At 44.5% G+C, this 16,441-nt stretch overlaps 1 protein-coding gene across 1 annotated transcript in view; it reads left to right on the top strand.

The window, feature by feature from the left end:
- The window catches only part of SH3RF3 (SH3 domain containing ring finger 3), a 232,664-nt gene that overhangs the window by 172,033 nt on the left and 44,190 nt on the right, over positions 1 to 16,441 (top strand). Inside the window, exon 4 of the mRNA XM_027444954.3 lies at positions 7,080 to 7,427. Within this exon, the coding sequence (XP_027300755.3) occupies positions 7,080 to 7,427 (348 nt within the window). The remainder of the gene's footprint in view (positions 1 to 7,079; positions 7,428 to 16,441) is intronic.

Here is a 16,441-nt window from a genome sequence, read left to right on the forward strand (position 1 = left end):
AATTAGGATCAAGCCCATGAATTCACGACTGCACTTTTTATTTAGCTTTCTGCATAATTTATAAGTAAAAATAGGCTGGATTCTCCCACTCTTTCTGATCTTGAGTAAAGCTGTGTTTGGTTATTTTTCTTGGTTTCAAAGGAGCTTTGGTGCCATCCTGAGCATCTCATTATGAAAAAGGGTGCCCACAGAGGACAGACAGGAAGAAAAGAGAAGGAAATCCTCAGGCACACTGAAGACGCACAGCAGATCTGAGATTCAGAGATGACAGATCAGAGTAAGACAGTCCTCATACTTGGAGCTGAAGGCTAGATAGCTAGAATTGTTTCAAGGAATGGGGAGGGATGAAGAAAGCACACTTCTTTTTGGTGAGTTCATTTATTTTTAATGCCATTGCAGTTAGTTTTATTTTCATTCTTCTCAGCACTTTGGACATTAGCTTCCATAAGATTATTAGCTGCACTTTGCTCCTGAGCAGACTTTGCAGCAGACTGAACATTTTTCTGGGATTCACCAAGCCATGTGTTTGCTCTCTATCACTGCAAACCATTTTCCATCTTAAAACTGTTTGGAAAAAAGGGAAAGAAAAAAAAAAAAAGAAAAAGAATCCCAGTTCACCACCCAAGGCTTAGTGTTTACTTCTGCTGCACGCATCATTTATTTTCATTCTGCAAGATCATGATGACACGCTCGTCCAAGCACATGCTGTTCTAATATGCTACATTCCTTCGGCCTCTCAGTGCGTTAGAAGTGACATTGCTGCTAAATGAGAAAGGCCTTGTAAGACAGGGAAATAGACTGCTAAGTACCACTCCGCTGCCTCTCAAGGAACCATGTTGAGGACAAAAATGATTGGCTTGTGTTTTTCCAGACTGCAAAAAAACATGTACATGGATGACCCTGACTAGGAAGGCTATATATTTTGGGACTTCTCTTCCTTCCTTCAGAACTTGCTGACACATTTAGCAGGTTTTGGGATAGGGAACAAGGCTTACACCTCAGCCTGTGAGCAGAGGGACGGGACGCTTGCAGTTTGAGATGTGCCCTAGCAAAGTATTTCTGCAGCTATCATTCTGTATGAATATGTTCAAGCAAACGCCTGTATTGCTCTTCTTGTATGTTCTGGGTGTGTGGAGTGACTGTGCTCCCAGTCACAGCGTGGGGTTTCAGAAATCTGTCCTACATGATGGATAAACCACTTGCAGCAAATCTGTTTCGCATTTGCTTGTCCTTCCCTGACAATAAATTAGAAAAGGCAATACTGGATTGTTGCAGAGATTAACACAAAACCATGAAATAATGCTTTGTTTTAGCTGTAGTATATACTCTTCAACCATGCCACACTAATGATTCCTCATTAGAAGACGGTGCATAAATGAATAATTGAGATAGGGTTTTGTGGCTTCTGCCCTATGATTTTAAATTGTCCATGGAGAACTTGGGAGGCTTTCCCTAAACATTTTTAAATCCGACTATATGAATCATTTAAAAGATTAAAAGTATAGATGCATTCAGTATGACTTGTTTGAAGAGCCTTTGGCACAGCTTTGGCTGCTAATATCCCATTAGGAAGCCTTTGGAAGTAGCATCATTTGTGCTAACTTACCCCGTGAACATTTGCAGTATTAGGCGAGGTGTTGTATACTTTTCCTAACACCCATTTGAGTCACAGGGTGGTTTTGCTGCTTGGCCACAGCAGAAGAAAGGCATTTACCAGTAGGGACAACAATAAGGAAAAGCTGCCTGAACTTCCTGAAATGCTGCTTTTTGGAGATGAAAACGCTTCCATAGATGCAGTCCTCTGAGGAAACTCGCAGGGACAGAGATTCTTCCATAGCTATGTCCTTACTTATTCAATAACCCCACTGTGCTTCAGAGCATAAATCATAATACTAGCGAAAACTAATTTAATGAGGGCATAAGAACTTAATATTTCCTGAAAGTAACTACTCCAAACTGAAAGCACGGTAATAAATTCAGACTGTTTATTTTAATCACAGAATCAGCTATGGAACTCCAAGTTGCCAAAGTTTCTGCAAGGCATAAAATGGGGATGTGCGTGATCTGCTCAATATTTATGAACTGCGAAGTATAAAAATTAGCAGTCCCTAGGTGGAAATATTTTCAGTCTTTTGCAGAGACATCGTGAGGAACTTTTATTAATAGTCTTAATTTTCCTTTCTGTTCTCCTAAGTGCTTCCTCTCTAAAACCTTGAGCATGACATTTTTTCCTGACCAGTTTATTCTTTTTATCGAGTATGGATTGATTTGAGGGGTTTTTAAACCTTTTTTTTATTTAAAAAAGGCCTTAAGTAACATATTTCTGTCTTATGCCTGTATTTGAAGAGCACCACCCTTCAGCTAATTCTTTCTATACAGACAGAAAAGGCTTACAGAGTAAATGAACTGTTGTTTTCCTGAAAGCCTTCATAAACTGCACTTTCTGGTTCAAACTGGCTGCAGCCTAACAAAATACTTGTGGATGTGTGTAACACTGAGGACATAAGCAATCCTTCCTTATTCAGAGAAGAGCAGCGTTTTAGTCCAATCTGTGGCACTTTGGTCTGTGCCCAACATAAAGCTTGCACCAAAATACGTTGCTAAACCTGGCAGAGAGTGAGGCCAGCTCTTTCACAGGTCTGCACAAGCAAATCCTGTACCCACACCTCAGTGCCTAGAAAGCTAAGAGCATTCAGTAGCAAAGGGAGTCCTGCTGCCCGTCCCCTCTCTTGGAGAAGACAGAGCTGCTGTGGTGGCCGCTGTGCGTCAGTGTCCCTTGGAGGTCTGGACTGCACTGCAGGAGTTTTGCCAGTCCCGTGGATTAGCAAACATGATAGTCTATTTGTCAGGGGAGATGTGGTTTTCTATTAGTCGAGCAGTGGTTTTGGCCTTACACTTGTTTATTGATCGCCCAAAGAAATTATGGTGGCATTGTCCTTTTTTTTTGCTGGTGCAGTGCTGTTGTGACAACAACAAAAGACTGAAATGCTGCTGTTTCAGACTAGGGCAGCAAAGGTTAATTGTTTAAATTTGACCTAATCTCCTGTGCTTCTACCTTGTTCCATAATAATAATAAGTTCCACAGTAATAGTTTGTTTTTCCAACTAAAACTAGGACTAATTATGGCCCTGCTGAGTGCACACTGGCCAAAAAAGAAGCTTTTTCCTCACTCTTTTTCCCAGCTTCAACATATATGTAGGTGCATAGTGCTGCCCACTGAAAGCTTACTGCATTGCCTCACATTAGGGTATACAGGGCGGGTTTAGTCCCACCTGGGGATAGCCAGATGACAATCGTGTGTGCACATGCACAAGTGTGAGCATATGAAAGCATATGTAATCCAAAGAGAGAGAGAGAAAGTCACCATAATGCGTTTTGCAGAAAAATGAGGTTTATCTACAGACTAATGAAACAGTAATTTTGGCAGGGAGAACTCCTGAGGTAGTTTAATATTGGTACCTTTGCTGCCCATACGGTAAAGTCACAAGTAGAATATCTAAAACAGTCCTATCTAAAAGCCAGAAGAAGAGGAAGAAGAAGAAGAGGAAGAGGAGGAAGAAGAAGAACAACAAGAAAAAACATTCTCCCTCAGATCATATTGCACGGACTGGCTGGCTTGAGGCCAAAGCTCTGACAGCTCCTATTATTGTGGTTGGGAGAGCCGCGTGGCTCCCTCATCAGGGTCAGCAGATTTTTAATGAATGCACTTGATTACTGCTCCCTTTGTGGGAAAAGGTTGTTTGGAGGTGAGCGCAGCTCCTTTCCTTCACCCTGGGGATGGAGTGAGGAGACGGGGCCGTCTCCAGCACGGATCCTCGCAGCAGGGAATTCCTTCCTGAGAAACAGGCAGGAATTCCTCTGTGAGCTGAGGCTGGTGCATCCTTATCTCGGCACGCAGCACCACAGGCAGCAGTCACCGAGAGCCTGCAAGCAGTTTCACGGCAGTGTTTCGCTGAATCTCTTACCCAGCAGTGTCCCTCGGCATAGCTGCATGAGGATTTGCATTCCCAGGGAATGCAGGGCTGCTGGGAATGTTTGGCTGGCTCGGCGTTCAAATCCAAGCCTTGTCCCTCTATAGCATATACTGAGTTTTCTAGGGCATCCCGTTACTACAGAATAGATTTGGGGTAAAACCAGTGCTGCTGCAGTCTTACGGGCATTTTGCAGTTTGTGATTAACAGGGCCAGAATTTCAATCATGCACTCTTTTTAGAGGAGGGATCAGAAACCAGCAAGAAAGCTGTGTTCTGGTATTAGGGGTTGTTGTAAGAGTTACAGTCTTCCAGAAATGTCAAATTCCTGCGACTGACTGTGGGTCAGAACTTTCCATTAGGCTTCTCCTCTGGAAGCAGATCTGCCTGAAGATCTGATGACAGACACCAGAAAGCCATGCTTGTTTACATACCCCAAGTTTAAAATAAGAAATTTGCAGTCGTGTTTATGTTTAAAAAAGGGTTTCTAAAAGTTCTTTGCAAAGAGACAGCATCACTTGGTCCTACAAAGCAGTAAGCAGAACCTTTCCTCTGGTGCTCCGAGCCTATTTGGGAAGTATTTTCCAGCATCCATGGGCAAAGCTGTTTAAAAACAGAGTTCTCTATGAAAATAAACTGGTAAAGCCATAAAGCATTTGTTATCTTGGCAGGCCAAAATAATTTTTTCATAGTATTTCAGGAAGACTTTGACATTCCCTAAAGTTCATTAGCTTACTTGTTTTGGGAAGGGGAGCTCTTTTTGCCTTTAATCTTCTATCAGTAAGGAGATTTACTTTGTTTATATCCATACGAGGCTATTTTTTATCACTCTACATTTAGATGCTAGCTTTCATATTGACCTTTTAAACCAGATTTTACTTTGAACAACAACAACAACAAAAAGTAATGGGTTTTGTTGTTTTAAAAAGAACAGTTTCAGTGTTAAATTGGATTCCAGCTGGGGGATTTATGATCTGATTCCTACAAGACGAATCAGAGTTTTGATATTGAGAGCTGGAGCGCTGCGTTGACCGTGTGGAGCACTGCTGTAAAGTCAGGAAGTTCTAAAGTTTTTTATTTTTAATTCTTTATATTTTCTTATGTCAAAGAATTGTTTTCTTATGTCAAAGAATTAAAATCTATTCTTATCCTACCTGATTGACTTGCTGTAAAATCAGGAAGTTCTAAAGATTTTTTTTTTATTATGATTTTTAACTCTATATTTTCTTACGTCAAAGAATTGAAATATATTCCTCTTCTGCTTGATTTACTAGCAAAGAACTTCCTGACCCTCCGGTGTAGAAAAATATTATGCATATCTGATGTCTTTCTCCTTTCCTCCTTATTATTTCAAATAATTCAGCTAGACTGTCTCTATCAGTTGGGTAAGCAGAGCTGTAACACCTACTTAAGGGAGGGGAACCATCTGGTTTCCTTGCAACTTGCAGCCTGCTGGCAAATATTAGGTTGTACCAATTTACAGCATGATGAAGTGGGAAATAATGGACGTTCTTGGAGAATCTGAGACGGGATCAGCTGTTATTGGCAAAAATTGGCAGGTGCAGTGCACTGTGCCGGCTGTAAGCACGGTCTCGTGTTGGAGAGTGCAGCTGGGAAAATGGCCTGCTAATTGAATGGTAGCAGGACTCCCAGCAGCTCTGACAGCGGTGGAGCATCACTAACTGGGGGCTCTTGGTTGACTTGGTGGCGGCTGTCACCGAATCACGGATCCTGCAGGTTGATGCTTTTCTAGGTGCTGGAGCGTGTAGTGCCTCTTCCGTGCAAGTGGGTCCTCGTGGAGTCAGAAGCGCTTTCAGACTTGGGAGGGCTGGCATAAGGCTGGTGATGATATCTATTTCTCCTTCGTATTTGCAGTATGGCGATGGAGATTTGGAGCCATAAAATCTACTCAGTTACACATTTGCTTAACTGCACACTTCTACTGTTATTTTTCCCATATCTCTATTTTTCCTTCTTATATTCAGTTGTAACAGGTTTCCAAATTAGCTCATCATCGAGCAGCAACTATTTTTATTTTTTTTTTTTTGGTGGGAAGAGGGGAGAGGAAGCCCAAGGGAGCTTTGTCCTTGACTGAAATTCTTGCATGCTGCCATATTTCATATAGTGGTTATGGAAACCAACATAGCCAGTTTTCAGTCAAAAATAGCCTGTTACGTGCACCTCTGGTGCTGTTCGCCTGCTCCTGGACGTGCCCACAGCAGAGTAAGTGTTGCTCAGGCCTCAGCACCTGAGACTCCTCTCTTCCCAAGGGTGGCATTTCAGTGCTCAGCATCAGCCCCTTGCTGGGGCCAGGGCGGGTGTAGGCTGAGCATCCCTCCTGCCTTCAAGATGCAGGATAAGTGCTTTGACAAGGGTGGCCCAGGTGAGTCCAGCAGGTGCCATCAGCAAGTTGTGATGGGTCATTAATGTCCCCTCTTCTTTTTTTTTCTTTCTTTCCTCTTTTTCATTTTCATACCCCTTATTTTTTGTTTTTTTTTTCCCCTTTCTTTGTCTTTTCTGTTCCTTCTTTTTCCTTTTCCTTTTTCTACTCCCTTCTTTTTTCTTTCTTTCTTCTATCCTTTTTTGCCCCTTTTTCTTCCTTTTCCTTTCTTTTTATCCCTTTCTTTTCTCTTCCTTTTTATTTTTTTCCCCCTTTTTTGACTATATTTCTTTGTCCCTTTTCATCCTTCTCATTTTCCCTTTCCCTTTCCCTTTTTTTTTTCCCTTTCCCTTTCCCTTTCCCTTTCCCTTTCCCTTTCCCTTTCCCTTTCCCTTTCCCTTTCCCTTTCCCTTTCCCTTTCCCTTTCCCTTTCCCTTTCCCTTTCCCTTTCCCTTTCCCTTTCCCTTTCCCTTTCCCTTTCCTTCTCCCTTTTCCCTTTTATTTTTTCCTTCTCCTTCTCCTTCTCCTTCTCCTTCTCCTTCTCCTTCTCCTTCTCCTTCTCCTTCTCCTTCTCCTTCTCCTTCTCCTTCTCCTTCTCCTTCTCCTTCTCCTTCTCCTTCTCCTTCTCCTTCTCCTTCTCCTTCTCCTTCTCCTTCTTCTCCTTCTCCTTCTCTCCTTCCTTTTCTTCCTCTTCCTCCTCCTCCTCTGTCCCTTCTCCCTTGCCCTCAGCTCAACGACTCCGCCAAGCAGCTCATCGAGATGGACAAGACGTGCTCAGCGGCCGCCTCCGGCTGCGAGGTGCCACCAGATCCGGCCGCGGCGGTGGCTCTGGGCCCGTGTCCCACCCCGAGCGGCGCGGGAGCGGTGGTGTCGGCCCCGCGGCAGGTGGAGGGCAAGAAGAACGCCAAGAAGCGCCACTCCTTCACCGCCCTCAGCATGACCCACAAGTCCTCCCAGGCCGCCAGCAACCGGCACTCCATGGAGATCAGCGCCCCCGTCCTCATCAGCTCCAGCGACCCGCGGGCGGCCGCCAGGATCGGGGACCTGGCCCACCTCTCCTCCAGCGCGCCCGCCCAGGTAAGGCTGGGGCACGTGGCCTCTTCCAAGGGGACCTGTGCTTGTGCAAAGCTGCTGTCATTCTCACTTGGCAGGGCTCTGCGTCGGTCTTTCCCATCTATGTGTTAATGACTGGGCAGGTGAGATGAGCTGGAGAACAAAGCCAAATAATTTTAGGTTTGATTTGGAACAGAACAAAACAGTTCAGTTGGAAGGGACCTTCAAAGACTGTCAAGTCCAACCACTTCAGGGCTACCCAAAAGTTAAAGCACATTAATGAGGACATTGTCCAAATGCCTGTTGAACACTGACAAGCACAGGGCATCACCCACCTCTCCAGGAAGCCTGTTGGACCACCCTCATAGTAAAGAATTTTTTCCTAATGCCCAGTCTGAACCTGCCCTGGCACAGCCTTGAGCCATTTCCACATGCCCTGACATCGGTGAGCAGGGAGCAAAGACCAACACCTCCCTCTGTGCTTCCCCTCCTCAGGACTTGCAGAGAGCAATGGGGTCGCCTCTCAACCTCCTCTTCTCCAGACTGAACAGCCCAGGCGTCCTCAGCCCCTCCTCACAGGACGTGCCCTCCAGTCCTTTCACCAGCTTTGTTCCTCTCCTCTGGAACCCAATCATTGACTTACAATAATGCAATATATGTATTTTAAAGTGATCATACAGTTTGTTTGAACTGTAGTGTATTACAGTTTATATTTCATCACTTTCTGTTATATAAAGAGATAATCTTGAGTGATCCCATTACCCTTACTCCAGATTGTATTTGCTCTCCCTTAGGGTAACACTACTGGTATGAACTTCACGTGCTTGTTACACCTCAGGGACAAAAAGCAATTGTAGAGTAATTATTTCCCTATAGATCACTGGAAGACAAACAAATGTGTTGTAGTTTGGCAAGTAGCTGGCACCTGGCAAGTAGCTGCCGTTCAGAAACACTCATCAAGGTTTCAAACAAGCACGTGTGCTGATTGTGCAGGCCATTCCCTCCTTCCCCCCTCGAGAATGCCAGCAGATCTGACAAGGGACTTCTGGACCACCGCTGCCAAGGGATGAGCGAAAGCGGGAGACAAACCCACCAGGGACACGCTGAAATCCCAAGCAAACACCTGCTGTTTCTGCAGACAGCAAAATGCAAATGGTAATTTGCAGTTTGAAGGCGTAGAAGAAAGTGGTAAATAATGTTAATCCCAAACCTCTTCTGCCTTGACCTTCCTGCAGAGTTGTCTATGCATGGTGTGTGCAGATTAGCTCCTCCTAAAATAATGAATACCTGAAAAAAACACAGGGATCAGTTGCACTGGCAGGACCAGGCGTGCACATCTGAAGCGAAGCATCCACCTGTGTTTTTCAGTGCACTTGGAGCGGACCTGAAGTGAAAAGCCCTGAAATGCATTTCCTGGGGGCATCAGGTTTCCCTCAGTTTCCCTCTATAGAACAGCCCCTCTTGTTCTGCACTGCTTGCTAATGCACAGACAACCCAAACATAACAGGGTCTGCCCACAGGGCAGCCAAAACGATGTGCCAAGGGGCTGCTCTGGAGGTCTTCACCTCCTCCCAGCCCTCAGCAGGAGTGTGAAGGTGATGATATGGCCCCGCACGAAGCAGCACACATGCGGAGATGTACCAGGACATCTGCGACGCAGTGTGAGCCCTAGATGTGAGCGAGGGTCCCAGGCTTGTCAAGTAAATGACACCCACATTTTTGGCACTTGAAGTGACACATTTGGACTTTGCAGAGATGTGTCAGCCTGCGGCTTTTCTGTTCTTGTACTAGCCGAGGAGAGAAGCATGCACACTCTTTGCCAGAGTCATGTGAAAACTCGGTCTAAGCTAGCACACCACAAAAATTAGACGGGAAAGCAGAAAGTGCCTTAATTACTCTCCCCTACTTTGGCAGAACAACTGTTGTGCAAAACCCCATTCATTTTACAGGCCGTTGTAGTGTTTGTGTGCAAGTGATAGGGGACAAGAAGGGGCCCGTGTTCCCCATTAGAAGTTTTGAAACCCAACCCAAAGGAAGGTTGGTTGGGTTGTTCACTGCAGAGAGGAGGGCATGCCATCCGTGTCACAGTGCTGAGCACAGCTAGGGCTGGGGGACAACAAAGCCCCTCCAGTGGTGACAGACGGACACAGGGACAGTGCTGTGGCACTGGTTTGGGGATCTTTTGCCACAGGCTTGCAGGCAAGGCAGCTGTGGAGGTGCCTCGATCACTGCTGCCAAAACAAGCATAGCCAGAATCCAGGCAGGGTAAGAAGAGCCTTGGTGAGAGGGATCAGCCTCAGTGAAAAGAGGTTTCCCTCTGTCAAAATGCATTATCGCAGCCCAAAAAGGACCCAGCCTCCAGGAGAGTGGCATTTGCATGTATGAATACGTATGTCTGCTTTTAGGGGCCTTGCTATTTTCCGTCTGGTCTGAGGGATTTAAAAATTTACATTTTCAAACTTTGCTATGAATATAGATCTATTGGGAGGAAAAAAAAGTGGAGCTGACATTCTCATTATATTCTCCTGACCGTAGGAACAGCCTTCAGAAAAATGCCTCGCTGCTGTAAGACTTGCAGTAAAATCACAGGAGCTACCAACATGAATTCACCTGCTTTCAGCCCCTTTTGATAGGTCTGCAAAGAGTCCAGAGTTTGCCTCTCACAAAATGAGCACTGAAATTGTGCTTATATACGTTTATGTGTCTATTAAACCTGTAACTATATGTATATTTTAAATCAAAATGTCAGAAATTCAGCTCCCTCTCTGCCATCTGCTGAGACCTGACAAGGCTCTGAAACAATTAGCACTGCTACAGCCTCAGACAGAAGAGCAGCTCAGCATTTTTATTTTATTCAAGTGTGGATAAACACCAGCCGAAATAGGACAACCAGGTGACCCCTGAAGTGTCACACTCAGGTATTCAGGGCACTGAGAGTCTTGTCTTTGTGTTGGTTTTGTTCTCAAATGTGTTTGGCAAATGCTTTTTAGCTGCCAAACTGACCCATGAGCTCGGCCACAAGAAGTCTCACCTTCTCTTTCCTCCCTTGCCTGCCCAGCATATCATCCTCACGGCCCTCGAGTGGTCCTCTCTGTAACCATCTCATGCCCCTGCTGGTTTGCAGCAGCAAATTCAGCCAAAGTGTGTTTTTATAGGGGGAAACAACAAATTTACAGTTTCAGCGCTGACTGTCTAGCAAATTTATGCCTTTCCTTTCACCAACAGAATCTAAATCTGTGTCACTGTGTCTTTATATCATGTCCTTGAAATTTCCAGGCACTTTATCGCTGTTCATTCAAAAGGATCTCCTCGTAAAAAGAAGTAGGGGAATTTTGTTCAATTTAGTAGGCATGAGCATCTTTGATTCAAGCCAGGATCTGTGTTGAGCTGAAACCCAGGGGGTTTCTACCTTTTTTAAAAGTTCAACACGCTTTTTTTTTTCCTACAGCCTATTCTTAGAACAAGGAGAATTCAATCGCAGAAGTTCCTGAACAGCATCCACTGCCCTACCTCAGGCAACTGACCCATGCCTGGTGAAACCCTGTTCCTAATATCGGCATCCATTTCCCCTGCAGACCTCCACCTGGAGCACCTGCGTTCTCTCTGCTCTCTTGAGACGAAACAGAGACTTTGAAGGCTGTAGGAACTTAAAAATCGAGGTGCAAATTTTAGATGTTTCAGTAAATGTGGAATATATTCCACCCCTTTAAAGCGAGTTCATGCATAGTACTATATTCCTGTGGCTTTTGTCAGCATTTGTGAATTGAAACCAGACTCTCACACAGAGCTGACATGTTTTTTGTTTTTATGAGTTGTTAGACTATAATAAGCCTCCTGCTTCTCCAGGAGGGCACGGATTTATGCATCTCGAGCACTGACATGCAGACCAGAGTACGAACTCCCATGCTTTGAAAGTACTTCTGCATGTCATTAATTCAGTAATTGTGGACTGCTTGCCTTTGATAACGTGCTCGTTGTTCTGGAAGCAGAACCAACCCAGCTGGTTCCAAAAAGCCAAGATGCTATTTTGAGAGTCTAAAAAAATATCTTAATTGACTGCCAACCTAGGGATGCTCAGAGGTAGAAGGATCAACTTCAAACCACCTCAGCTGGATAAAATAGTGACTGCAGGACCACAATAGCCACGATACAAAGCACTTATTGACAAAAGGGCAATGCTGGGGTTTTGCTTGCAGCCAAATTTGCTGGTTGTATGCTTTTTGTTGCATGCCGAGTATCGTTCAGTGAATGTAAGACCTCCATCTAAAAGGTGATAGTGTCTGCCCGTCATGCAGGATGCCCCATCATGCTGGCAAACCAGATTTTTATTGAAGATGTAAGTGGTGCTGTGGGCCTGTGATGGAGCAGAAGCTGAATTAGGCTGCGGGCGCAGAGGAGCCACTTGTAACTGAGATCCCCAGGAGAGGAGGGAAATTCCCCTCTGGCTGGTAATCGTGCCTAGGCCTCAGGTGGCTGGTCCTGCTTCCATTTTCACCCCTTATGAATTATTCGTCCCTGCTATTGGGAAAGGTCAGAGGTCAGTAGCGCTCCAAATCCCCTGGTTTTGGGGAGAAAATGCATCTCATGAATAATGAAGCGCGGCTTTGCGCACACCAGGACCACAGCTGAGAGAGGAAGAAAGAAAGGATCCTCCTGGCAGGAGGAACTTGTGGTGTGAGCGTCTTGAACGACTCGTCACCACGCGCAGGAAATCCGCTTGTATCTGCGGGTGTCAGTACAGGCTCCTAACCAGAGGCCACATGTTCAGGAAAAGCTGAGAACAATGTCTTGCACGCTCCCAGTCCCGAGCAGTGACAGCATGTGAAATGAAAAACCTTCCTTGAAGTGTCTCCCCGAATAAATCACTCGGAAGTGCGACTCCTTATCAGTTATTTAGGAGCGCTGGGTTTTAGCTGAGAAAATGTAATAGCAGAACTCTGGTTGAGCCTTGGCTGATAGCCTAAATGTGCTGACCATGAGAAGCATACAGATTGTATTTAACATCCAAAGACTAGCTATGAACCTGGAATTTTCAAGCGCACAACAGGCTCGGAGAAAAGAAGAGAAATTCAAGTGTTTTTCAGCTCAAAATTCATTTTTTGGTCTGGATTCCAAATCCAGTGTAAGACTTTGCTGAAGTCTAACCAAATCTGCTCTATGGTCTCTGTATATTCCCAGCTCCACTCTAAATTATTTAGACCCGGAGCTAAACATTGCCTATTTGTTGCACGTCCATTTTAAATAACTTTATGGAGAACTCTTGTTGGAGTTAGGAGGTGGGAAGGAACTGAGGTTTTTTAAGGAGAGCATTTTGGGCAGGCATGCGAGCTTCAATTTTTTATAGCTACCAGTAGGTCTTTAAATATGCTCTGTGTGTATTAGGATATATTACATTATTTGTCAAAACTGCTGCAAATGAAACACACGAGCTGACTACATCTATTGACCGATTACATAAGCTACTGAGAATCCAGGTCAAAGCAGGATCGCCTTTCAGAAGCTACCAGCATGCAGACAATGGGTTCTTTTTACCCTATAATTTGTCTCATCACAAATACATTTTGAAAGATTTTTCAAGAACCACAAAATCTAATTTTTGACTGGATCGAGGCAGAGAAGTGCTTTAGAAGGGTGTTTATTCAACTGTGCATGAAATCCTCTTGCCTGTAAAACAAAAACAACGCTTTTTTTTTTTTTTTTCCAGATGCTCCTCAGGGTAGTAACCCAAAAACATTTTACCACTGAAATCATTTTTGCACAGGGCGAATCCCGAGGCTTCACGCTACCTGCCAGTCAGCTCCTGATTTGGAAGACTCGAGAGCAAGCAAGGCAGCCTCTTGGCATTTACACTGCACTGCTAAATGCTGTCCATCCGACACACTCCGTGTGTACATGCATGACATTTTAGCAGAAGTGACCGCAGTGTGTATTTTCCCTCTTTGTCTGCGTGGGGTTTTTGTTTATTTGTTTACTGCTACCATCTCCCTGGAGGGGGACTTCCTACAGGAGCCATCGCACAGGATCCTGATGAGTTTGTTGTTCAATTATCAAGAGGGTAATTACGAACTCGGGATTAAATTAACATGTTTTAGAGGTCAAGCCTTCACTTTAAGCTTCCCTGTTTCTCTGCCTTTGATTTTTTATGTTGTTTGATCCCCAAATTGCAAGAATCTATTTACTCTAAAACCATTTAAACGCCCATAGGGGAGAGCTAGACACCAGTGCTTAGTGCTGAAAGGGTTATTCTGATTGAGAAACAACGCTGAATAAAATATAATTCTCATGATGCTCATCCACATAATGCTTAATTAAGCCTCATTTGGGGAAACTGAGAAGCTGCAAACCAGAATAATCAGCGCTCTTATGGATGGCAATGTCAGATGAACATTTGGAAGAAGACAACAAAAAATATTTGGGCTTCTCTCTCCGATTTACAACCGTCCTTAGACTGCAGGATAGGGGCTCTCTGTAACTCCATGATCTACTCAGGGAAGACATGCTCTAGAATTTTTGACCTGTTATGAACCAAAAAATAATCGGGGTCAATGTGGTGCTAGAACAGGCTGGCATCCCCAGCTATAGTCACTTACTGGCTGTAAGAACCTCTCAGTAAATACTAAATTAGAGAAATTTAGCTCCAGTTTTTTGCAGGAAGGAATTTACACAGCTGCAGCTGCCACCGTGCACATTTGTTTGTTTTTACACACACACCATTAAGGAAGAGAAAGTCTTACTTTAGAATTGGAAAGTCCATTTCTGCTCCCGCTTTGGTAATTAGCATTTGATGAGGCTATTTGATCTTGCGTGTAACACTTTTCATCAATACTTGGTGGCACCGCCATGCATTAAGTGCTTATACATTATTTCTGGGAACATTAGGGCCTGGAGTGATTGCCAGAGTCATTGTTTTATGGAGTCAGTGAATTAGAGAAACAAGTCACAGGAATCTTAAAGACCATTAGGCTATTTTTTGTGGTAGTTTCAGAGGACGGTATATCAGCCTATGTGAGCTGAATGTTTGAGTGTTTTTCTCTTATTATAAATACTAAAGAGAAATTTAAAGTAAGCTGTAAATATGCATTCGTGACATTAAAAGAATTTTTCCTGTGAATTAATGAATGTGATAAGTGCCCCGTGGTGAGACAGTGCTGGATTCGCTTTGAAGTCAAAATAGAGATTTCTGCTTGGTGATTTTCTCAATGATAAGAACATTCGTCTGATAGCAGCAGCAATTATTTTTCCGTGAAGGCTGCTGCAACCTGCAATATCACCATACCCTGCTCCTACTTTTATCACTGTCTTCATGACTTCTATTCCCCTCCAAGTCTGAGTCCTGTGCTTTCGCAAGACACTTCCCTAATCCCCGTAGGCACCATGTCTTTTCAAATTAAACCACAAATATGGCCTTAAAGTACCAGCGAAAATCTAAAGCGAATCTACAAGGGAGAGAAAAAGATGCTTTTATGCTGGAAGTCCAGAGCACTGATCTTTGTGCTTTCGTAGAAGTATGGATGTGAAGAGAGAAAGGCAATGAATTTGAAATGAACTTTCAGCCCAGATGAGTGGTTATTACCTTTAATTTCCTGGTCTCTGTGGGCTTGTCTGTAATGTTTTGCCAGGCTGGTTGTTTTTAAATAGATGTCAGGGCTGACACAAGAGGCAGCAACTTCTCAGCAGCGTATTATTTACTCAGGAGTATATGCTATAAACTGTAATAGAAATATATCATTACATATACATTAAAGTGTGATTTGTTTTGATGCTCCTGTAGTTCTCGTGTAAATAATACTTACCAGCTGGAGGAGGAATGAGACCCGTCTGAGCTTAGGCACATCTCAGTGACTCCTGAGGAAGTCGCACTATTCATTCTTCCCAGGAAATGTCGACCCACAGGCTGCACGGTCGCCTGGAAAGTTCAGTCTTGTCAGCTGGCTATGGGTATCTTCCTTTCAGATGCAACCCAAACAATGGCTGTAGCCATTACTTATTTAAGTATCTTTTAGATACTTTTTTGATTGGAGTTTGATTGGAGTTATCTGGGGGTTTTACTCAGGATTTAGCCTTCCACGGTACAGAGACATAACTCTGCTGCGCATCACAGAATCACTGAGGTTGGAAAAGACCTTCAAGATCACCAAGTCCAACCAAGACCAAGCGAGGCCCACCATTAAGCCATGTCCCTTAATGCCACATCCCCACATCTCTCAAATACCTCAAGGGATGGCAACTCCACCACCTCCTTGGACAGCCCTCTTCAATGCTTGGCCACCCTCTCCATGAAGAAATTTTCCCTATATTTGATCTAAGCCTCCCCTGGAACAACTTGAGGCTGTTTTCCTGTCCCTTGCCATCTGAGAAAAGTTTGACACTGTCCTCACTGCAGCCTCCTTTCAGGTAGAGAGTGATGAGGTCTCCCCTCAGCCATCTCTTCTCCAGACAAAACAGCCCCAGGTCCTTCAGCTGTTCTTCTTAAGTCTTGTTTCCTAAACCCTTCACTGGGTGTGAAGGAACAGGACTTGGTGTGGAGGTGTCCTCAGAGTGCCTTTGGGCAGGAGCTTTTCCAGCTGGGCCCAGGCTGTCCAGGGGAAGAGAAGAGCTGTTGCTGTGGAGCTGAGCGCATCAGGCTTTGTGAGTGGTACTCGGAGGATGCCAGATGGAAGTGGGAGCATGCTAAGAAGTCAGATTTGGCTGTACAGTGACCTAAGTACCTGGGATGAGAGTTGGCAGTGTCTAGTTCAGAAGGCTGCACACCAACGTTAGGGTAAATGTCCTAATCAGGAGGTGAAAGGATGGATGTGGCACACCGACCTCCCAAAAAAGTATCCAACAGAGAACAAAGTATCAGAGCACTGCCTCCGATTCCCATTCCCCGTAGCAGAGGAAGAAGAAAAGAGGGCATGTTTAGTATCTTGTTCCTTAGATCACAATAGCAAAAGGAAAACCGGGCTCCAGGGCTAAATAAAAAAGGAAAACGAACTAAGCCCTGTTGCTTGCAGTGGTGGAGGAAGGCCTGCTGTGTGCTGCAGGAGGGCTGTCAG

This window comes from Anas platyrhynchos, chromosome 1, assembly GCF_047663525.1.
Source record: "Anas platyrhynchos isolate ZD024472 breed Pekin duck chromosome 1, IASCAAS_PekinDuck_T2T, whole genome shotgun sequence".
In the NCBI taxonomy this organism is placed as follows: domain Eukaryota; kingdom Metazoa; phylum Chordata; class Aves; order Anseriformes; family Anatidae; genus Anas; species Anas platyrhynchos.